Source organism: Hypanus sabinus, chromosome 3 (assembly GCF_030144855.1).
Source record: "Hypanus sabinus isolate sHypSab1 chromosome 3, sHypSab1.hap1, whole genome shotgun sequence".
Classification (NCBI taxonomy): Eukaryota; Metazoa; Chordata; class Chondrichthyes; order Myliobatiformes; family Dasyatidae; genus Hypanus; species Hypanus sabinus.
In genome coordinates, this window is record NC_082708.1 from 120,845,585 (window position 1) to 120,871,258 (window position 25,674).

Consider the following 25,674-nt stretch of genomic DNA (forward strand, 5'->3'; position numbering starts at 1 on the left):
GCAGCCCATCTGGATACATCACAGCTTGGTACAGCAACTGCGATAACTCATGACCACAAGAAACTGCAGAGAGTTGTGGACATAGTTCAGCATGTCACAGAAACTGGTCTCCTATCCATGGAATCTGTCTATACTTCTCACTACCTTGGTAAAGTGGCTAGCATAATCAAGCCCCACCCAACCTGGTCATTTCCTCTCCTCTTCCCCAATTCCCCACCCCCCATTGGGCAGAAAATACAAAAGCCTACCAAAAGGTCCCTCCTGGTATGATAAGATGGGCACTTGACCTCTCGATCTACCTCATTATGGCTTTGCACCTTATTGTCTGCCTACACTGCACTTTCTCTGCGGTTGTAACACTTTATTCTGCATTCCATTACTGTCCGCCTTCACACTATCTCAATTCGCTGTTGTAATGAAATGATTTGTATGCAAGGCTGTCTAAATAAAGATTTTTACTGTGCTTCAGTACATGTTACAATAATAAACCAGTTTACTGAGGTACCAATTGTGATTGCTCTGGTGGAAGCCATCGTTATAGAAAAAAAGGCCTTCCTTCTATGTCTTAGTGAGTGGTGCAGCTAGCTGAACTGCAACATGGGTTAAGTCTTGACTTCTGGTGCTCTGCCTGTGGACACTGTACATTATCCCTATCACATTTGTGCCTTTCCTCTAGTGCTCTGGCTTCCTACCTCACATTATGGCTTGGTAGTTGAAATGGCCACTGCTGTCCTAGATGAGTGGTAAAATCTGGGGGAAATTGATGGGAATGTGAAGAGAATAAGCTGGGTAAAGGTAGTATTAGAATAAAAATGAGTCCTTGAATGTTGGTGTGTTGTCAGTGGGCTAGAAGACCTGTTTCTATGCTCTATCAGTCACTCTCTGATTGCAACTCCTTCAGAAAAAAGATCCTGGTGTATATCATTTTAGTTGGTTGAAAGTGGCAAAACAAGTTAATAACATGGTTAAAATTACATGCTGGATCCAGGTTTTTAAAAGTACAGTCACAAAGCACAGAAAAGGCCCTTCGATACAAACTATTCATGCTAACTATCAGCTTCCCATCTATAGTACTCCTATAAGCAGAAATAGTTTATAACCATCTATGCCTTGGCAAGGTAAATGCTCACGGAAGCACACCATTCAAGCACAAGGAAATTATAATGAACATTTTGGTTTAGCCCCAAATGGAGCATTATATAGTATTTCTGTAAAGATGTGGAGAATGTGCAGAGATTCACCAAAAAATTGTCTTTAGTTATGTGGATAGAATGGAGAGCTTGAGGTTGGAGTAGATTAATTTTCAAAGAAATGTTTTAAAATTATTTAAAATAATGAAGGGTAAAGACATAAGATAAATTGTTCCAACTGGTAGAAGGAATGAAGATTAAGGGGACACAATGTTAAGTGAATGGTAAAAGAAATTAAAATGATCTGAGTGGTCATGGTCTGGAATGTGTTGTCAGTAGTGGTGGAGGAGGTAAAATTCAATTGTCAACTAAATCTTGTCTGTCCATATGATAGCTGTTCTATGATACAGTAAAATCCTCAGAAAAATACATCCCACAATTTCTATCTTTTAAGCTTAAGTAAAATAAAGTTTAATCAACTTTCCAGTTTGACAGAATATTCTGGAACTTTACCACTGTTATTGTATCTGTTGCAGGTTTCTGACTATCAAATAACCTGACTTCCAACATGTATGAAATAAAAACAATTTATTATCTTTATCAAAATAACTTTTACATAAAGCTTTTATACCACTTACTACTACTACTTCTTGAAAACGTTAAACAGAACCAAGCAATTCACATAAAAATGAGAATTGCTCTAATGAGGCAATTTTGAATGCCATCTGAGTATCAATTTTCGTCCCTTTCAGCTTTTCTTTCTTTGGCAGTAGGCATTATTATCTTTTGTTCTTATTTTTCATTTACAGTTTTTGGGGTTTGAATGCTCTGATTTATATTTCCTACATTTCGCAGTGGTTGGTCTGGAGTGTTTTTTTTTCTGTGGGACGGGGAGGATACTAACTTTACATGACGTTATTTTGGGTGCTTTTTCATTATTTTGAACCATATTATTATATGTTTATCTTGCACTGTATTAATCTTTATTTTGTAGTTGGGTTTTTGTCGTAGCAATTGTGGAAATGCATTAAAAAATTAATTTAAAAATTTCATTGTTACATATTAAAAATCATTATGACAATTTCATACTATTGCTTCTCAGAAGTGTTCTATCATCCCATACATTAAACTAGTTTCTTAAGTCACAAACCTGAACATAACATACACGAAAGAAATAATTTAAATCTCTCACCAGTCTGTTTACGCGAACAAACTCTTCAGGAGTCTTGGCCCACGGTGGAAGCTCTACATCAGACACCACAGTGCCATCGTCCATTACACCCAAATTGTAGTTGTTGGAATTCACAAACATCTCCGGAAGGTAATAAAATTCAGGAATCAGCTCCTATGTAGGAAATAAATCATCATCCATTTCAGAAAATACTTATAGCCTTTATCATATTTATCATGCATATACGCATACTTTACTCGCACTATTTCAATCTGCGAAAAATCATATTTGTCAGCTTCAGTGAACTATGTTTTGAGAAAGAAAGAATTCAAATATAGCTGCTATAGGATTAACCATCTCAGGTTCAACTGCTTAAAAATATCTTTTACAACCCAAGCACAAATCAGTTAACAATGACTAATGTATTCATTACTATTTGAATAAACAAGACCAAATTGAAAATAAGCTGCTGAATAATTGATTAATTCACCCATAACTAAATATCTGACAACACAATTCACAAAAAGACTTAGAGCTCATGATTTCTGAAAAAAAATCACTGCTCCAAGAGAGAAAATAGTAAGCAAATAAGGATTGAGGTTGACTTGCTTCATTCGAGTGGGGAGGAGCGCATGAGGCTTGTGCATGAACTGCTTTAACCTTTGGTGGCCTTTACATATCAGGAGCCACAAAGAACATGGTTCTGGTCCATGATGAATGAAGACTAGGCTTTGTTGCACAACCAGCATACAAAAATACATATCCACTGAGGATATGCAGGCTTATTCTAGCCTCACACACACAATCTTGCCATCACCTTTTCCTCAGCCATTCTTTTCCAACAGCTATGCTTGTTCTGCTTCCACTTTGTATCTCCCTACCTCTGTCCCCCTTTCCCAAACTGCTTCTCTTGGCTACCCATTTCCCTTGGTTCCCTCAGGCACTCTAACTTACCTTCATTCCTCTAAGATTCTCTTCCCTTCCCTCTAAATTCCATTGCTGTTTGCTCCTTTCCTTCCCCAAATCTTTGCATGTGTTTTGCACTCACCTCAAGAGAGAGGTTACCTAATGACTGCTGCCACTCGCTTGGAAATCCATTCTCAATAGCAATCAACACCCTCATCATACAGTCACTACAACTATATTTCCTAAAGCCTGTGGCATACCAGAACAGCCACTTGTTCAGTACTGCTCACGTTGGTAGTATGTAATCTCCCAGCAAACTAGTTTGGTCAAGCAATAAATATTGTCCAGAACAGAAGGAATACAGAGGGATCTATTAAACATGTACTATCTCAACCTAAAAACTCCATGCCCAATAATATAGCATTCTCTCAGTACTACACTGATGTATTGGCCTACGTTATGACGCTTAGATATACAGTTATCCTTGAACAAGACTTTTGAATCTGGAGGTGAGAGTGCTATCACTGAGAAAAAAAAATGACAATATACATAAGAAAATCATTCATCTCCAAAAAACATTTTAAATGGTATTAACCTGCTGCACTGCATTTGAGAGGAGCGTTTGCAATATTCCTTGATTATGATCAAGAGGAAAGGCAAAATCCTGACAGAATACATGGGCCAGAGCTTCCCAACTGTTCAAAGATACATAGCTAGGAAGCTGGAAGGGGAATAATATGACTCAGATTGTGACACACAATTCTCCAAGGCTTCTGAATCAAAGTATAAGGACTTAAGAGATATTCAGGTGGTGCAGCTGTCTGCCTCTAATAAGAACATTTTGTCAGAGTCATCAAATTACTAAAGAGAACATTTGTTAGTAGCCCTGGATCTCCACTATCTGGATGGACTTATCATATATTGTAACTGCTTAATATCATATTTCACCTAAAACAAACACCTAAGGTATCTGCCTCTGCTATCACAATATTTAGCTTCATAAAATACAACATAGTTTTAAAAATGAACTAAAACTCATGTGAACTGCTAAACTGTAATGAAATATGAATGCACCATGGAGAGAAATAGAGTGAATGCATAATTCTGATGAGTTAAAGAAAATTAAAACTAAGAGAGACATTTAAAAGATAGCTAAGCTGTTATTGAGAACTTTATCATGATAGGTCAAAATTATCCTCAAAGAAAATAAATGAAAGCCAGTGTTTCTTTGATTACCTTAAATATTGGTGAGATTTGTTATGTGCAGTATTTCTACATTCTGTTAGAAACCATTTAAGATTATCTATAACTAATGCAATGTACCCTCTGGTTACCAATTATCAAATACACATAAGTACAGAAAAGCAATTCACTTTTGTAAATAATTGCTCCCTTATTTTCCCCCTGTATTCCTCGGGCACTTTAAAACCCTTCACCTTAACATTTCCCATTTCATTCATGGTAACTTCATGCTAATTATCTGCAACATTATTATTGCTGGTTAAAACAATTAAGAATGCTGCAAGCTATTTTGGGCCCCTTAAACAAAATAGGGGTAATGCTTGTAATTAGTGCTGCAAAAAAAATCACAGCAAGCGTTTGATCTAAAATTTGTCTATCTCTTAACAAGCACAAAACACACGGCATTTAACAAGCAGAAAAATATAGGCCAGTCTGATGGCTATTATGTGCAATGGCCCAGCACAGCCATGTCAAAATCAACTGGCTCTGATCTCAATCCCTTGTTCTTATGGGTCAATGGACCAGTGGTTCCCAGGCATCCCTTAGGGCCACTTTCAACAGCAGCAGCCTTCCATACAACTGACAGCAACTGAGCAGGTCATCAGATGCTGAGCAAGGTCATGTTGGAGCAGTCAGTGCAGAGACAGCAAGGATCAAGAAAGGAATTAAGATATTATCTCTGCTATCACCAAGAACAATGTAGTAAACCACAAAATTGCATATCTCAACAGAAATTTCACTTTTGACTCACATGATGGAAAGACAAGTGTCTTCAGTGGAGCTTCGTTCATATTAGAAATTAATTATCAAACAAACACAAGATAATTTTGTTAATTTATAAAGTGTAAATGATGCAAAGCAAATGCATGATAATTGTTAACAGATGATATAATTTCTTGAAATAATTTGGTCAGCTACAATCTCACAATATATTCGAGTTTATTTGAACTTAAGATATATGATTATTATTTTATTTTTGCCAACTCATGCTTATAAATTATCATAAATTTAAATTCTTCAAACTACTGTCCTGTAGTAATGTTTCCTTTATAATTATGTCCTAAAATGCAAAGCCTCAAAGTTCAAAGTAAATTTATTATCAAAGTACATATATGTTACCATTACTTGCTTGAGATTCAGTTTCTTGCAGATACTTACAGCAAAAAAAAACAAAGAAATACAAAAAAAGTATACATAATCAGTTAAAGACTGACAAACAACCAATGTGCAAAAGAACAAAAAAAAGTACACAGAACATCAATTGTACAGAGTTTTTAAAAGCTAGTTTACAGGTCATTGTACAGATTCATACTTGAAGAGTAATAACTTCTCCTGAACCTGGTGATGTGAGACCTATAGCTTAGATACTGTCTGCCTAATGGTAGTAGTGAGAAGAGAACATGGCCTGGATGGTGGGCATCTTTGATGACAGATGCTGCTTTATTGAGGCAGCACTCCCTGTAAAAGTACTCAGTGGTGGGGAGAGGCTTTGCCTGTGATGGACTGAGTTATATCAACCTCTTTCTGTAATCTTTTCCAATCCATACTGGGCTGGGATGCAACCAGTTAAGGTACTCTCAATTGTGCATCTACAGAAGTTTGTCAAAGTTTTTGTTGAAGTGCCAGATCAATGCAAACTTCTACAAAAAGAAACAATAACATGTCTTCAATTTGATGACACTTATGTGCTGGTCGCAGGATAGATCTTCTGATATGTCAGGTACTTCTTATAATAAAAAATCGCACATTATTTTATAGTCACCTTGGAAGAAATATTAAAATTTTAATTTCTACAATTTTTTTTCACAATCTCTGTGAAAAAAACACTCACAGTCACTCACAAAACAAGATTCAAGATTGTTTGATGCCATTTCCTGTACACAAGTGTAAGAAGAATGAAATAATTGTTACTCTGGATCTGATGCAGCACAGAAAAAAAACACAATGGATAAAGATCACAATAATAATAAAAAAACACAATAAATATAAATACATAATGGGAAATAATAAAGTATTCATGGAATTAGTGGGTGGAGGTGTTGATCAGTCTTACTGCTCGGGGAAAGTAACTGTTTTTGAGTCCGGTGGTCCTGGTGTAAATGTGACATAGCTTCCTCCTTGACGATAGTGAGACAAACAGTCCATGAGTAAGATAGGAGATCCTTCATGATGCAACTCGCCATTTCTAGCACCTTTCTATACACAAGTCCTTAATGACGGGTAGGCCGGTGCCAGTGATGCATTGGGCAGTTTTGACTACCCATTGTGGAGCTTCCTGTCCGCTCCAGTGCAGTTTCTGTACCAAGCAGTGATTCAGCTTGTTAGGATGCTCTCCACTGAGCATCTGCAGAATGAAGTCATTATGGATGTGCAAACACCAGCTCTCTTAAACTGCTTCAGAAAGTAGAGACATTGGTGAGCTTTCTTGACTGTGCAGGATGTGTTCTGGGGCCATGAGAGGTTGTGTGTGATATGCACTCACAGGAGTTTGAAACTGCTTGTATTTTCCACTGCTGTGCCACCAATGTAAAAGGACATAAGAGAGTTGCAACTTCTCTTGAAGTCAATAACTATTTCCTTTGTCTTGCTGACATTAAGTAAGAGGTTATTTGCTTATCAACAGGCCTCAAACTCTTCCATTTCCTCCATTTCCATCATTGTTGGTGATGAGCCCCACCGCTGTCATGTCATCAGAAAACCTGAAGATGTGATTGCTTGAGTGTTTGGCTATGCAGTCATGTGTGAGTAGTGGACAGCAATAGGCTCAACACACAACCCTGGGGGCACCCATGTTGAGGATGATGGGAAGGGAGAAATGGTTGTTCATCCTGACTGAAATCTGTTCTTTAGGATGCACAGTGGTGCATTTAGATTGAGGAATCAGAGTTTGTTCACCAATGTCTGTGGGACAATAGCACTGAATACCGAACTAAAATTCAGACACAGCATTCTGGCTTAAGAGCTTTTGTTTTCTAGGTGTTTCAGGGTCAGGTGGATGGCAGGTACAATGTCATCTGTCATAGAGTGGTTTTGTCAGTAAGCATATTGGTGAGTGTCCACTGGGGCAGGAATGGAGTTTGTGATATGTGCCAATATCAACCATTCAAAGGACTTTATGATGATTGGCATCAGTGCCATTAGGCAGTTGTCATTTAGTTCTAAAGGTGCACGGTTCTTTGGTATGGGGATGATGGAGGCTGATTTGAAGCAGCCTGGATGAGTGAGGTGCTGAAGGTGTCAGTGAGCTGATGCACATGTTCCCTGACTACTTGGCCTGTGATGTTGTCTAGCACTGGTACCTTATAGGGTTTGACTCTCTGCAGAGTCCTTCTCACACCTGCTGCTGTTACAAACAGTGGCTGCTCACCTGGGGGTGGGGAAGGGGGAGCTTTTATGGCCAGCGTTGTATTGCATGCCTCAAAGCATGCATAGAACTTGTTTAGAGCATCAGAGAGGGAAGCGTCACAGGTACAATCGATGCTCTTTTTCCTGACACAGTCAGTAATGTCCTTGATGCCCAGCCACATACACTGGGGATTGTTATCAGACAGGTGTTCCTGAATTTCTTTGTGTATAGGTGGTCTTTGCCCTCTTGACACCTAAGATGAAGTTTCTCCTGGCTGCTCGGACAGATATTGTGTCACTGGACTTGAAGGCAATGTCCCAGGCTTTTATTAGGGGTGCACCTCAGCGCTCAGCCAGAGCTTCTAGCTGGGCAGTGAGCTGACCGTCCTTGAGGTACCAACATCGTCTACAGACTTACGGATGTAGCCAATGACAGATGAGGCATATTCCTTGAGGTCTGCATCTATTGTGTTTGTGGCAGCCACCTTCAACATCTGCCAGTTGGTCCACAAATAATATTGAAGTTGAATTACTCTTGTAGTGTACAGAAACCCAAGAGTTAATTGGCGTAGACCAAAATCTCATAAAATACAATGTGATAATGACCAATTGAATTGTTTCAATGATGTTGGTTGAGAGATGCATATTGCCCAAGACATGAGGAAAACCTGCACTTTTCTTCTTGAAATATGCCGCAGGACTTGATCATTTCACTCACCTAAGGAAGAAGAGGCTCAGCAGAATGTATTAACCAAAAGATAGTGCAGCAATCCCTGAGCACTTTGCTGACATGTCAGCCTATATTTGCTGACATGTCAGCCTATATTTTTTGTTCTGGTCTTTGGAGTGTAACTTGAACCCAAAATATCCACCTATGGAAGAACTGAACCTGAGCTAAGTTTCTAAATTCACAATTACTTTTTAAATAATTTTATAAACTGTTATATTATCAAAATTGTTAATGCCAAATCAAAAAGACATCCTGGATTATTATGGTTAAAGATTATCAACATGTGAATCAATGAAAGCTGACAAAAACAGTTAGAGTTAATGAAAAAACCTATGCAGATCTTATCATGAATCAATATTTTATATATTTTGTTCACTTTGAACAGAAATGTACTTTATCTGATATCTGAACATTCAATCGATGCTCTTCTGTGAATTGAGACATTTTGACTAAGGAGAGAAGCAGAAGAAACAAAGGATATGCCTTCACTACCAAAGCACAATAATACAAGCTAAATTCAGCGGTGATTTGTTTGGAAGAGATTCATAAAAATATTAAGAAAATATGTCACTTTTGATTAATGCCTTATTATCATGCACAGAGTAACATTTCACCTAAAGTGACTAAAATTAAATGAGTAATACAGGCAGCAAAGTGTTCTCCAAATTCTTCTACGAAAGTGAAACATGATGTAATGCTGACGTTTTGACTTACAAAATACTGCCACCTCAGCCAGTCTTGGAAATAAATATGCTTGTAAACTACTTTTTAGTATTAATTTTATGGTATTAATTTTTTTGGCAGCCCAATCAAATTGGCAAATAGAAAGGAGGCAACTCACAGCTCTATGAGTGAGATTTAGAAAAGGAGCAATAGTGGACTTTCAGTGTTTTCTGGTGGCCCAATCAAATTCTGATTCAATAGCAAGGGCAAACAAAACTAAGACAAGCAGAGCAGCCAATGTTAGAGTGGCATTGTGTTAGAGTGGGGAGGCTTTGGTGAGAACAGGCTTGGGCAAAGTATGTGTCTGGTAAGTTTCTTCTTCATTCTTTGTTAGTACATAGTTAGAACAGTATGAATGGCTCCATGGGCTGTGTTATTCTCTTTGTGTGAGATGTCCAGCCTCTTGGATAATCACACGTGCACCGATCTCCTCAGAGAACATGTTAAGGAACTGAAGCTGCAGCTCAATGACCTTCAGCTCATACGGGAAACTGAGAAGATAATAGATTGGAGCTACAGGAAGGTAGTCACTCCTAAGTTGCAGGAGGCAAGTAGCAAGGTGACTGCCAGAAGAGGGAAAAGAAATGAGAAGCCAGTGCAGAGCATCCATGTGGCTGTATTCCTCAATAAGAAGTATACCATTTAGGATACTGATGGGGGGAGGGGGGTGGCAGGGGTTGGGATGACCTATAAGAGGGAAGCCGCAGGGTCTGGGTCTCTGGCAATGAGTCTGGTGCTATGGTTCAGAATGAAAGGTGGAGAAGAGGACTACACTAGTGATAGGCAATTGCACAGTTAGAGGAGAAGACACAAGATTCTGTGGATGCAATAGAGACACCCAGATGGTACATTACCTCCCAGATGTTAGAGTAAAGGACATCTCGGATTGCATCCACGGTATTCTAAAGGGGGAGGGTGAGCAGCCAGAAGTCTTAGCACATATTGACACCAATGAATGTAGGAAAAGGGAGGAGGTCCTGAAGTGAGAACTTAAGGAGCTAGGTAGAAAGCTGAAAAGCAGAACCTCCAGGGTGGTAGTCTCTGTATTGCTGCTTGTGCCACGTGCCTACGATGGTAAAAATAGGATGATTTGTCAGATGAACTTGTGGTTGAGGAACTGGTGCAGGGGGCAGGGTTCCAGATGTCCGGATCATTGGGAACCAGAAGATGATCTTGTAGTAGATTGGCAGTATGAAGTTGTGGGCATCACTGAGTCATGGCCGAAAGAAGATTATAGTTGGGAACTTAACATCCAAGTTTGCACAGGCACACGGGCAGAGGGGGTAGTGTGCCTTTATTGGTTAAAAAAAGAAATCAAATGCTTAGAAGGAGGTGACACAGAGTCTGAAGATGTAGAATCAGTTAAGAATAGAGTTAAGAAACAGCAAGGGTTAAAAAAAAACCTTGATGGGAGTTATATACAGGTCTCCAAACAACAGCCAGGAGATGGGCTACAAATAAAGCGGGAGGTAGAAAATCCATGTCCAAGAGGCAATGTTACAATAGTCATGGGAGATTTCAATATGCAGGTAGATTGGGAAAAGCAAGCTGATGCTGATCTTGGATCCTGAGAGAGAGAGGGAATTTGTAGAATGCCGTTAAGATGCAGCACGTGGTTGAGCCCACTAGGGGATCAGCTATTCTGGATTGGGTGTTGTGCCTTAGAAAGCAGTGATCATAATACGATAGAATGCACACTGCAATCTGAGAGGGAGAAACTAAAGTCAAATGTATTAGTATTACAATGGTAATACGGAATTACAAAGACATGAGAGAGGAGCTGGCCAAAGTGATTTCATGGGGACACTAACAGGGATGACAGCTGAGCAGCAATGGCTGGGGTTTCTGGGAGCAATCTGGATGGCACAAGATAGATACATCCCAAAGCAGAAGTATACTAAAGGCAGAATGACACAACCATGGCTGACATGGGAACACAAAGCCAATCTAAAAGCAAAAGAGAGGGTATATAACACAGCAAAAATTAGTGGGGTTAAAGGATTGGGAAGCTTTTAAAAACCACCAGAAGGTAACTAGAAAGCCATCATAAGGAGGGAAAAGATTAAATATGAAGGTAAGATTGCCAATAACATCAAAGAGGATATCAAAAGACGTTTCATATATATAAAGCGTAAAAGAGATGCAAGAGTAGATATCAGACTACTACAAAAGGCTAATGCCCTTCTCTTGGACAACATCGATGGCGTGCAGAGGGGAGACTTGCAGCTTGGTCAACTGCCTGTCTTCCATTAAAAAACCCTGCTCAGGCTTGTGTCCTGGAAACTTTCCAAGGTGCAAATCCATGGTCTATCGAGACTAACGGAGGCCTACACTACACACAAAAGGACGCTGGAGAAGTAGTAATGGGGGACAAGAAATGGTTTGAACAAGTGTTTTGTATCAGTCTTCACAGCAGAAGACACTAGCAGTATGCCAGAAGTTTGAGAGTGTCAGAGGGCAGAAGTGAGTGCAGTTGGTACTACTAGGGAAAAGGTGCTTGTGAACCTAAGACACCCAGAGCAGATGGACTACACCCCAGAGTTCTGAAAGAGGTAGCTGGGGAAAGTGTGAAGACATCAAAAATTACAAGATTCTGGCATGGTTCCAGAGGGCTGGAAAATTGCAAATGTCACTCCACTCTTCAAAAAGAGGGGAAAGCAGAAGAAAGAAAATTATAGGCCAGTTAGCCTGACCTCAGTGGCTGGGAAGATATGGAGTCAATTAAGGATGAGGTTCCATGGTACTTGGAGGCACATGATAAAATAGGACAAAGTCAGCATGTTTTTAAAAAGGGGAAGTCTAGCCTGACAAATCTGTTGGAATTCTTTAAAGAAATAACAAGCAGGACAGACAAAGAAGAATCAGTGGATGTTGTGTACTTGGCTTTTAAGAAGGCCTTTGATAAGGTGCCACACATGAGGCTGCTTAGAAAGATAAGAGCCCATAATATTAAAGGAAAGATACTAGTATGGATAGAGTATTGCCTAATTGGCAGGAGGCAAAGAGCGAGAATAAAGGGAGCCTTTTCTGATTGTCTGCTGGTGACTAGCAATGTTCCACAGAGGTCAGTATTAGGACTGCTTCTTTTTATGTTTATGTCAATGATGGCTTTTGTGGCCAAGTTTGCAGGTAATATGAACATAGGTGGAGGGACAGTGGTGTTGAGGAAGCAGGGAGGCTGCAGAAGGGCTTAGACAGATAAGAAAAATGGGCAAAGAAGTGCCAGGAAATACATGGTCATGCACTTTTGTAGGAGGAATAAAAGTGTCGACTATTTTCTAAACAGGGAGAAAATTCAAAAGTCTGAGTTGCAAAAGGACTTAGGAGTCTCCCTGCAGGATTCCCTAAAAGTTAATTTGCAAGTTGAACTGGTGGTGAAGAAAGCAAATGCAATGGTAACTTTCATTTTGAGAAGACTAGAATATAAAAACGAGGGTGCAATGCTGAAGCTTTATAATGCACTAGCATGGGCTAACCTGGAGTATTGAGAGCAGTTTTTGGGCCCCCTATCTAAGAAAAGATGTGGGATGACATTGGAAAGATTCACGAAAATTATTCTGAGAATGATAGGCTTATCGAATGAGAAGTGCTTGATGGCTCTGGGCTTGTATTCACTGGAATTTAGAAGAATGAGGAGGGGATCTCATTGAAACCTATTGAATGTTGAAAGGCCTAGATAGAGTGGATGTGGTGAGAATGTTTCCTGTAGTGGGGAAGTCAAGGACCAGAATGCATATTCTCAGAATAGAAGGATGTCCATTTAAAACAAAGATGAGGAGGAATTTCTTTAGCCAGACCGTGGTAAATCTGTGGAATTCATTGCCACAGACGGTTGTGGAACCAGGGCATTGAGTGTATTTAAAGCAAAGACAGATAATTCTTGGTAAGTCAGGATGTGAAAGGTTATGGGGAGAAGGTGGGAGAATGGAGTTGAGAGGGGAATGGCCAGCCCTGATCAAATGATAAAGAAGACTTGATGGGCCAAATGGTCTAATTAAGCTCCTATGCTTTATAGTTTTATGGTCTATCTTTTGTTTCTGACAAATGTTCTCGCAACCAAATAACACCCACCCATCAGTTTCTCCGCTTACTGATATATTTGTTTTAATGAAGAACATGTGTGAAGTGGCAATGTTTTGCTTGAGTGGAGTTACCAAGAAGTACAATCATTTGTTGGCACCATTGTCAATACATGCTCTGTTCACCACTACAATTTAAAATCTTAACCATTGGAACAGATGTCAACTAAAACTACTTGGCTTTGTGGCACCTGGAAATTTCCTATTATATCTGGTATGGATTTCACATAGTTATGGATAAAACTGTAAGCGTTGGTTGTGGAGAGACCCATAATAGTGCCCCTTTCTATTTAGCAACTGTTAAAAACATGTTTAATTACATGAATGCTAAAAGTTGCTACCAGTTTTTACCGAATTATGATTTAACAGTGATCAGAAACTTAAGACCTGGGGATATATTTTGCTACTGCTGGTGCTTGTACATAGTAGGTCCGAAGCTTTCTGCATGCTAAGTGTGTTGGCTCACTTAGTCACTGCACCCCCTGTTTGGCAAAGGATCCCAGAACACATCAATTCCAATGGGAATCATGGGGCTGACTGTGAGTTAGTAAGGAATGCAAGTTCCTTTCATTTTTAATCATTGTGCTTTACTTAATTGATCTTTTTTTTTTAATAATTTTTTATTGCATTTTTAAATGATTACAAAGTATGAAGAAACAATGTATATAACCCATACCCCCTCCCCTTAACCCCTCCCCCCTAACTGCCCCATAGAAAAAAAAAAGAAAGAAAGAAAGAAAGAAAGAATGCCTGGTGGTTGGAAGATCTCCACATGCTCCATGGAGTTCGTAATAATTTTAATATGTATATTTATTTCTTTCCCCTAATAACCAATTGTTTCATCTTAAAAGCATCTATATATTTAATCCTGTCTTTTGTAAATAAGGGCTCCAAATTTTCAAAAATGTTTCATATTTATCTCTTAAATTATAAGTAATTTTTTCTAATGGAATACAACCATAGATTTCTTTCTTCCAAGAATCTATACTTAAATGTGTATCCGATTTCCAAACAAATATCTGAGGAAATTCCTCTGGAAAGGTAAGATGTCCAGAATATCGTTTTTTTATCGTTTTTTTATCGTTTTTTATCGTTTTTTTATCGTTATTTATTTCTTTCCCCTAATAACCAATTGTTTCATCTTAAAAGCATCTATATATTTAATCCTGTCTTTTGTAAATAAGGGCTCCAAATTTTCAAAAATGTTTCATATTTATCTCTTAAATTATAAGTAATTTTTTCTAATGGAATACAACAATAGATTTCTTTCTTCCAAGAATCTATACTTAAATGTGTATCCGATTTCCAAACAAATATCTGAGGAAATTCCTCTGGAAAGGTAAGATGTCCAGAATATCGTTGGAAAAATTGACATGGAAATTTGATCTAGGAGGATTACAACTTCCAAATTTTAAGAATTATTATAAAGCAAATCAACTTAGATTTATTGCATCTTTTTTCGAGAAAGATAAACCGGCATGGATTAGAATAGAATTAGATAAAATAGGAGAAAATGTACCAGAAGATTTTATATACAAATGGGAATCTAAATGGATACGGGAAAAGAAAGAATCTCCTATATTAAAACATTTGATTGATTTATGGAATAAGATAAATGTTGATGATGAGATAAAAAAATCTTTATTAGCAAAGAGATCTTTAATTCAAAATAGACTTATTCCTTTTACAATGGAAAACCAACTTTTATACTTAATTGATCTTAGATGCTCCTAGTTAACTTTACTTATCTTTACTTCCAAGAAGCTAAATAATTTAAATTTTAAAAACACATCTTTACATATTATGCCTTTGGGTGTTTCTGAACATTAGAAGCATTTTAAGGTTTTTAAACTACTTTCAGAATTCTAGGTAGCAAAGCTGAGATTATGGCTGTCTAATGGGAGTGATTTTGGGATTTTGGGAGTGGAGCTTCCTCGCTTAAGCAAGAGATGTCCTGCTACCCCCAGTTCAAACTGTTGGAGTTTGTGATGCTTCATGTCAGCAAGCTCTGCATCAAATCCAACTCAGTACTCACATGAAGCACCTGAGGTGATGATGTCAGGTAGGCCAGCAAGATCTGTTCCAAACTTCATTTGTATATTGGAGACTATTTTAACTTGGGATATGAGATAAGCACTACAGAACAAGCAAGAACCTCATTTAGACTTGTTGGCTTGGGCTTTGATCATTTGAACTCTCTATTTTCATTAATCTTGCCAAACCCAGTGAAATTGACACAAGCCCAGCAGATAGTATAATGGTAGGAGCTCAGGACCCACCTATTTTATGTTTTAGTGCAAGTTTTTCTAAATTGCAATTGGTCCATTGAAAGAAAAGGCAGTGAAGGTGTTGACAAGGAGAACCCCAAGGTTTAAGCATAATTTCCTGTAAGTGTAAATAACTTTCACTCTTTGGCCATTAAAAATACTCTGCTCTATTATTTTTCCTACCAAAGTCAATGACCTCACATTATTCCTCATTACACTGCATTCCTCAACATTTTGCCTGTTCAAATGACCTGCCTGGATCCCTCCAAAGCCTCAACCACCTAGTTATGCATTGTTTGTCAAGAAAATCACTGAAAGACTGCAAAACATTCTGGAGGGGGAAGGTGAATAGCCAGAGGTCATGTATGTATTAACATCAAAACAGGTAGTTTGGGACCAAAAAAGTCTCCTGGATCAGGGGGGAGGTGGTCGGGTGGCGGGAGAGTGTGAGGATTGGAGAATTTTGCAGTTGCATGGAAAACATTATCTGGCAAGCCAGATGCTGAACTATCCAGATTTCCAAATGATCAGATGGTAGAATATTTGCATATTTACTGTACTTTGGTCTAATCCATTGATTATTAGATTTCTAAATTGCATTTATTTCATGCTTAAAAGCAAAAGCAGTATGTGTGCAACTTCAGCAGCTTGACAACTAATCTTTAGGCCCACCTTACCCCTCTGCACATGCTCTAGACCACAACTGACCCGCCCCCAACCCCTCCATCCCCCAGTTTAACAGTAATAGTAGATGAAGTGAAATCAGCGCATCACAAATCTATAAATTGAGGTGTAATTCTGTTGAAGCTCTTCATTGCCAACTTTTAGAATTTCAATAGGCTTATCCCATCTGCGGCAAAGGCATTTTTGGAGGGCATATCGCCTTGGATCATTATTCATATCAAGTCAAGTCACATTTATTGTCATTTCGACCATAACTGCTGGTACAGTACATAGTAAAAATCAGACAACGTTTTTCAGGACCATGGTGTTACATGACACAGTTCAAAAACTAGACTGAACGATGTAAAAAAAACAACTGAGAAAGCTACACTAGACTGCAGACCTACACTGGACTGCATAAAGTGCACAAAAACAGTGCAGGCATTACAATAAATAATAAACAGGACAATAGAGCAAAGCGTCAGGATCTGGGTATCAGGAGTCTGATAGCTTGGGGGAAGAAACTGTAGCATAGTTTGGTCGTGACAGCCTGAATGCTTCGGAGCCTTTTCCCAGACGGCAGGAGGGAGAAGAGATTGTATAAGGGGTGCATGGGGTCCTTCATAATGCTGTTTCCTTTGCAGATGCAGCGTGTAGTGTAAATGTCCGTGATGGTGGGAAGAGAGACCCCGATGATCTTCTCAGCTGACCTCACTATCCGCTGCAGGGTCTTGCGATCCGAGATGGTGCAATTTCCGAACCAAGCAGTGATGCAGCTGCTCAGGATGCTCTCAGTACAACCCCTGTAGAATGTGATGAGGGTGGGGGGTGGGAGATGGACTTTCCTCAGCTTTCACAGAAAGTAGAGATGCTGCTGGCCTTTCTTGGCTATGGAATTGGTGTTGAGGGACCAGGTGGGATTCTCCGTCAGGTGAACACCAAGAAATTTGGTGCTCTTTACGATCTCTACCAAAGAGCCGTCGATGTTCAGCGGGGAGTGGTCACTTCGTGCCCTCCTAAAGTCAACAACCATCTCTTTTGTTTTGTTCGCAATCAGAGACAGGTTGTTGGCTCTGCACCAGTCCGTTAGCCGCTGCACCTCCTCTCTGTAAGTTGATTCGTCGTTCTTGCTGATGAGACCCTCCACGGTCGTGTCATCAGCAAACTTGATGATATGGTTCGAGCTGTGTGTTGCAGCACAGTCGAAGTGAACAGCAGTGGACTGAGCACACAGCCCTGGGGGGCCCCAGTGCTCAGTGTGATGGTGTTGGAGATGCTGCTCCTGATCCGGACTGACAGGTCTCCCAGTCTGGAAGTCTAGGATCCAGTTGCAGAGGCCAGTTCAGGCCCAGTAGGCTCAGCTTTCCAATCAGTTTCTGAGGGATGATTGTGTTGAATGCTGAACTGAGGTCTATGAACAGCATCCGAATGTATGTGTCTTTTTTGTCAAGGTGAGTTAGGGCCAGGTGGAGGGTGGTGGCAATGGCGTCATTTATTGAGCGGTTGGGACTGTACACAAACTGTACGGGGTCCAGTATGGGAGGCAGCAGGGTCTTGATATGCCTCATGACGAGCCTCTTGAAACACTTCATGATGATGGATGTGAGTGCAACAGGACGGTAGTCATTGAGGCAGGACACTGAAGACTTCTTTGGCACGGGGATGATGGTGGAGGCCTTGAAGCGCGTTGGAATGGTGGCGCTGGTGCTATGAAGAGAAAGATGTACTGGGATATTATAGTATTGTCAGGAAAGCAGACGTTTGGCATTCGAAATTACAGACCCTTCTTACTGTTTGCTAGGAGGAAAGTCATCTTCAGAACAGTCTCTTCTCAGTCATTGACAAGCTGCTCCCCGAACTGCAGTGTCCATAGAAATAAAATTCATCTTCACTGCACAACAAGATAAATGCTGGGAGCAGCACCAGTACATGGCCTTTCCAACCTCATCAAAGCTTTTTATCTCTTTTGATCATGAGGGACTGTGGAATGCCCTTTTGAACTACAGCTGTCCACAAAATTTCATTTTTATCTTATGTCTCCACCATGATGGGATCAAAGGGAAAATGTTCAAACCTATGGCTACTACATTCCAGCACCAAGATCTCAACTTTAATGGCTGAGCTGCAGTATGCAGATGAAGTTTCTGTGCACGTGCTTACAGAATAAGCCTCAAACCTTCATCAACACTTTCAATGAAGCACATGAAATGATGGGGCTTACAGTCAATCTCCGTAAGACAAAGAACATCAAACAATCTGCCATATCTCAGAGGCCACCCTTTAACAAAGGCAGATGCTGCTGATGAAAGTAGCCACCCACAAAAACACACCAGCTAGGTCTTTTTTTTGATCAAAACAAAAGGGGTATTTGAAGATCAAGACCTCAAACAAAGTTCATGGTTGATTGGCAGCAGTGATCCTTGCTCTCCTACATGCTTCTGCAATTTGAACTACACACATCAGTTACCTCAAGGCATTGGAAAAATATCAGGAATGATATATGTGAAAGTACTTTCAAGTTCACAGGAGGGAAACAATATACCAATATCAGCTTCAAAACTCTAGTTACAAACCTCTATTTGGCCAGGCCACACTGTATGCATGGCTGTTACCAGACCACTGAAAAAAGATGAGCTTCATTGTGGCAAGAGATTACTGGGTGTACAAAAGATTCTGCACTTCTTCAAGGAGGCTTCAACTATGTATTTATGCAACTGTGCTCTGGGCCATGACTGCTGAAAGTAAATGAGCAACATCCAGGATGGTATAAAAAGAACCCTGTGTCCTGGCACTGAGTGTATACTGATGTGCTGCAGGCATCTCTTGCCCAAACAGTGGAAGAGTCTGGTGTTCCTATATTGCCTTCACTAACCACCTCAGAACCTGGAAAATCAAAATGAAAGCAAATCATCCTCAATCCTGTGGGATTCTCAATGTTTCAGATCCATAACCCTTCATCAGAACTCGGAAAGAAAAATGAAGGCAAGGGAGGGTACTATATGTAGATCAAAAATTATTATCACTAGTTGAACTGACTTACTGGCAGCAATTACTATCACATTAAACTTCTTGGCCTGTATGATGAGTTCTTAATTGTAAGGCGGTGATACCAATTCAACAAGCTAGAAAATTGAACCCGATGATTAAACCAAGGCATAGACAGTGGAAAATGTTGGAAAACCTAAGGAGGTCAGGCAGCATCAGTGGAAAAAGAAATTGTTAATATTTCAATAAATAGGCTTTGGTGATGTTGTACTGAACTCAATTACAGTTTCAGAATCAGATTTATTATCACCAGCATTTGTCATGAAATTTGTTAACTTAGCAGCAGCAGTACAATACATAATATAGAAAGAAAAAAACAAGTAAATCAATTACAATAAGTATATATATATTAAATAGTGCAAAACAGAAATAATATATTATAACAAAAGTAAGGAATTGGATGGCAGAGGGGAAGAAGCTGTTTTTGAATCACTGAGTGTGTGCCTTCAGGCTTCTGTATCTCCTTCCCGATAGTAACAATGAGGTGAAGGCATGTCCTGGGTGATGGGGGTCCTTGATAATGGACACTACCTTTCTGAGTCACCGCTCCTTGAAGCTATCAGAGGCTGATACCCAAGATGGAGCTGACAAATTTTACAACTTTTTGTAGCTTCTTTCAGTCCTGTACAGGAGCACCCCACCAATACAGTGATGCAGCCTGTCAGAATGCTCTCCATGGTTCGTCTATAGAAGTTTTCAAGTAACAAACCAAATCTCTCAACTCCTAATGAAATATAGCTGCTGCCTTGCATTCTTTTTGTAGCTGCGCCAATATGTTGGGACTAGGTTAGGTCCTCAGAGATCTTGACACCCAGGAACTGAAATTGCTCACTCTCTCCACTTTTGATCCCTTTACGAGGATAGGTTCCCTCGTCCGACCCTTTCTGAAGTCCACAATCAGCTCTTTCATCTTACTGATATTGAGTTTGATTTCTGTATCACCAAAAAGTATATTTCATCAGGAGGTAGTGTAGCATAGACATATCCTTGAAAAGGATTGACAGATAAGACCACATAGTAATACATACAAAATGCTGGAGGATCTCAGTGGATTAGATCAAAGTTTGATTACTATGATGAGATTACACATAAGTAGTTTTGTTTAGGAGTTGTCTTTTTTAGGTACCTCCTTTTCCATAACTCCACCATCAACCACCTTTTTATACTCATACTCACCTTTTTTTCATTTCCCCACTTTAACATCAACTCCACCTAGATTCTATCATTCATCTTTATACTAGGGACAGCTTACAATGGCCAGTCAGCCAACCACGTTAGGATGTGGGAGGAAAGGAGATAAAGCCCAGCAGTTACAAGGAGACAGAAACAGAAAATGCTGGATATGCCCAGCAGGTCAGAGTGGATCTGCGGGTTGCAATCTGACAGATGTAGCCTGACCTGCTGATTATTTCCAGCATTCTCTGTTTTTGCCTTAGATTTCTAGCACCTGCAATTTTTTCCCCACTTTAGTCACAAACAGCATCCCAAGGTCAGGACTGAACCCAGGTCCCTGGTGTGGTGGGGCAACAGCTCTAGTAGCTGCATCACTGTGTCACCCTTTGGGCACAACAGTAGTTATATTACTGGACTAGAAAGCTGAGTTACTTTTCATTTGGTAAGGATTCTCCACAATTTTCCTATTGTTTAATAGCTACCTTAGGAATGCTTTGTCCTTCAGTGGAATCTGATCACCTGCCACAATCTGTGCAGGCCTGTTGCAGCTTTGACTTTGAACAATAGCCTTGGACTGTGAGAGACTACAAGTGAGAGCTACTCAAATATGGAGGCTTAGCAGTATAAGGTAAAAACCTGGAAAATTAATAACTCTTTGCATGAACAAAATTTTTTATGGGCTTGGAAACCACATTTCATACACTAGATGTGATTCATAGCAGCAACATTTCATGTTCATCTAAGACCAGCTGAAATAAATATCAAGAAAAGAATGTAGAAGATTAATTGTCAGGTCAGAGACTAGCAATAACTCTTTGGCACACAGAAGCAAATTCAGTCAGCATGAAGGTGGTTTAAGACTCTATAGATTAATGTTACTGCATCTACCTCTGACCTCCCTTGTCTTTGCTCCTTCCACAACAAGCCAAAGTTTAAGTGAAGAGACTGGCATTATGTCAAAGTATTCACTGGAGTGGATGTGTTCAATTTAAATAGGAAGTAGCTTGAGTAATAACATCCAAAGAACCTGTTAGAACGTCATTCAACATGGAAATTTTTCACTGTATCATGCAACAGGCAAGATGCTTTAAAATTCCATTATACAGTGCCCTGAAAAAGTATTCAGCCCCGACAACTATGTTCACATTTTACTGTCTCATTTTCTAAATTTAAAATATATTGAGATAGGATTTTGAGCTAATCAACAAAACATTGTGCATCATGTAAAATCAGAAGAAAAATTCCAAAACCTATCTACAAATTCTTTAAAAAACGACAAAACTTATGAGGCTGAAAACATATTCATCCCCATTGTAATTACTGCACTAACTTTCCTATTTTACCAATTCACCCAATTTGTTGATGTAGAAAATTGGAGGATCATCTGTTTTCAATGAATTCAAAAGAATAAATACCCCTTTTTTCTTTAAGTCCCAACACTATGGTAGATTTTCAACAGATCAAACCAAATTGAAGACTAAAGAGCATTCAAGACAAATCAGGGAAATGATAATAGAGAAGCACAGATCTGAGGAAGGGTACAATATCATTTCAAAGGCTCTGTACATACCTTAGAGCTCAGTGCAACCCATTGTGAAAAAACTGAAAACATGTGAAACCACAGCCACACTGCCTAGATCAGGCCACCCCTCTAAACTTTGTCACTGAAGAAGAATGGCATTTGTGAGAGAGGCTACTACGACACCAACAGTCACTCAGAGTGAGCTGCAACTGGACATAAAGGTCATGGTTCCACAATCTCTTAGGCCTAGAACAAAAAGGGTATTCATGGAAGGGTGGCAAAGAAGAAACCCTAGCAAAAAAAATACATATCCTTGCCCATAAAGACATTGGAAAATATCACTTAGAAGATACTGAAAAGTTGTGGAAGAAGGTCTTTGTATTTATTTTATGGTGGATGATGAGTTCCCGTTCCTGGAGCTCGTTGGCTGACCATTTTCCAACATTCTCCAGGCATAGCTTAGAACATGGTGTCTCCAGGGTGTGGCCTTAAGTTTGACCAATTCCAGGCAGTGTTGCTGACTGAGATGTCACTGGAGGTGGAACATCAAGATTTCACTGCAACAGATGTATGGAAAAGAAACACAGCAGACTGTAATATCATAACTGTGATAGTCAGTCTCCCCTTTCGCTGTGAAAATGGTTGATTTCTCTCTGTGCTTCGTAGTGAGAGAGAGAGCCTGAGTCATGTCGAACTGTCAAATAAAGAATAGTTTCTGTTAACTGCAGGTCATGGTCTCTCTTTGGGTGCTTTGCTGTTGCTTGGTAGGTGGTGGGTGCTGATGCTTTTTGCTGAAATGGACAGTGGGGAACGAGGAGGTTGGTGCTTGCTGCTGCTTGCACAGGGGTGGGGAGAGAGGGGGCTCTAATGTTTTCTGTAATTCATTCTTCTGTTTTTTGTGGATGTCTACAAAGACAAGTATTTCAGGTTGTCTTCATACATTTTCTGATAATAAACAGAACATTTGAAGCATTTGGTTGGATAAAACTAAAATGGAACTTTTTGGCCTCAACCCTAAGCAGTATGTGTGACGTAAATCTAATACTTCACATTAGCCAATTAACACCATCCCTATTACATAGTGTGGTGGAGGTCCCATCACGCTATGGGATTGCTTTTCAGCAGCAAGGACTGGTAATCTGGTCAGGACTGAAAGGTTGAACAAGTTAGGTCTCTATTCATTGGAGCGTAGAAGGTTGAGGGGGGATTTGATCGAGGTATTTAAAATTTTGAGAGGGATAGATAGAGTTGACGTGAATAGGCTGTTTCCATTGAGAGTAGGGGAGATTCAAATGAGAGGACATGATTTGAGAGTTAGGGGGCAGAAGTTTAAGGGAAACACGAGGGGGTATTTCTTTACTCAGAGAGTGATAGCTGTGTGGAATGAGCTTCCTGTAGAAGTAGTAGAGGCCAGTTCAGTTGTGTCATTTAAGGTAAAATTGGATAGGTATATGGACAGGAAAGGAGTGGAGGGTTATGGGCTGAGTGCGGGTAGGTGGGACTAGGTGAGATTAAGAGTTCGGCACGGACTAGGAGGGCTGAGATGGCCTGTTTCCGTGCTGTAATTGTTATATGGTTTGTTATATGATTGATGGAAAGATGAATGCAGCTAAATATAGAGAGATTCTGGATAAAAACCTGCTAGCCTCTGCCAGAAAGCTTAAACTAGGGAGGAAGTTCACCTTTTAGCAGGACAATGACCCACAAGAGCAACTATGAAGTGACTTCAAATGAAGATAATTGATGTCCTTGAGTGGCCCAATCAGAGTCCTGACCTTAATCCATTTGAACATCTCTGGCAAGACCTCAAGATTGCTGTACACTGCTGCTCCCCGACTAACATGACACAGCCTGAACAATTTTGCAAGGAGAAAGGGGCAAATCTTATTCCATCACATAGAGCAAAGCTATCAGACATTTATCCAAAAAGACTACTGACGGTCATAGTTGCGAAAGGTGATTAAACTAAGTACTAAGCAAAGGGGGATGAATATTTCTGAACTGCTGACATTCCGGTTTTTGAAATTTAGTTTTTAGCCAAAATTTTTAGTTTTACAATTTCTTCTGGTTTTTGGGTCAATAGTGAAAAAGGGAGCATATGATCCACAAATAAAAATTCTCAGTTAAATTGATCAAAACTTTGGTTGTAGTACTCATTTATGTGAACAAAGGGTTGGGGCTGAATACTTTTTCAAGGCACTATATTTGCAGGAGTGCTGCATGTTGATAAGACTGTAATTCAACCAAAAAGAAAACAACCATACAGCCATTATGCTTCACTGGGACCATTAAATTAACTAAAGTGAGAGCCCAAATATAGCAAATTTTATTTTCGAGGATGAAAATCATGTTAGTTTCTATGTCAAACTTTCCCTGCTGTGAAGTATATTCTATTAGAAACTGATTTCTAAGTACATGCTCAGTAACTAGCAGAATGTATTTTTGGTAGAATGGTAAAGTAGTTATGCTACAGGACGAGCAATCCCAGATCTGGTCTCATGATCCATAGGTACTGAGCTCCACACTATGACACCTGGGAGTTTAAATTAATTTAAAAGGAAGAAAATGGATTTTAAAAGTTATGATTAATAATAGTGGTCAGTGCTTTTGCAGGCTGATACTCCATTGAAAAGAAAATCAGTGACACTTCTGTGGTCAAAACAAAGCAGGAGCCACTTGAAAAGAACAAGTCTTGTCAGGAGTGAGTTTTATTTAAGCCACTAAAAAGGAGGAGGTATAAGTAGAGTAGTCATTGTTGGAACAGCCATCATTAGTGTGAGAGGCTATGGCTCAACAGGCTTCGGTGAGCACAGGCAGAGAATCTAAGTAAGTTTCTATTAAGTTTTATTCTTTCTCTTTCTTTGTCTATTAGTACACTCATAGTGCACTCAGAATATGTCCAGTGTTAGTGGTACACTCTATGCGGGACACACGGGAACTCTGGGAGACCACCAGTCTACCTAATAACTACATCTGAATGAAGTGCTTTGAGCTGCAGCTCCTTAGAGACTGTTATGGAACTGGAGCTGCAGCTCAATAACCTTCGGCTCATGCAGGAGAATGAGGAGGTAACACACAGGAGCTACAAGGAGGTAGTCACCCTTAAGTTGTACGACGCAGGTATCTGGGTGACTGTCAGGAGAGAGAAAGGGAATAAGCAGCCAATGCCATGTGCCAGAGAGGGTAAGAATAGGATGATTTAGCAGATAAATGTGTAGCTCAGGCATTGGTGCATGGGGCAGGGCTTCAGATTTCTATATCATTGAGATCTCTTCTGGGGCAGGTATGATTTGTATAAAAAGGACGGTTTACACTTGAACCCAAGGGAGACCAATATCCTTGTGGGCAGATTTGCTGGAACTGTGGGGGGAGTTGAAACTAATCAGGCAGGGGAATGGGAACTGAAGTGATAGGGCTGAGGATGGGGCAGTTGGTATACAAGTAGATGCAGTGTGTACTGAGACTGTAAGAAAGGACAGACAGATGATAGGGCAAAACTGCAGTCAGTGGGATGTGTTGAAGTGTAACATCAGGGTAAAACCAAAAAAGGTGATCAATATAGGACTGAAGGAGTTCTATTTTAATACACACTGTACATGGAATGAGGTAGATGATCTTGTAGTGCAGTTAGAGCCCGGTAGGTATGACATTGTGGGCATCACTGAGTTTTGGCTGAAA

The 25,674-nt window shown here is 39.7% G+C and overlaps 1 protein-coding gene across 1 annotated transcript in view; it reads right to left on the reverse strand.

Moving 5' to 3' along the window:
- The window catches only part of lrba (LPS-responsive vesicle trafficking, beach and anchor containing), an 817,631-nt gene that overhangs the window by 162,002 nt on the left and 629,955 nt on the right, over positions 1–25,674 (reverse strand). Inside the window, exon 46 of the mRNA XM_059965020.1 lies at positions 2,323–2,475. Coding sequence (XP_059821003.1) covers positions 2,323–2,475 — 153 coding nt within the window. The remainder of the gene's footprint in view (positions 1–2,322; positions 2,476–25,674) is intronic.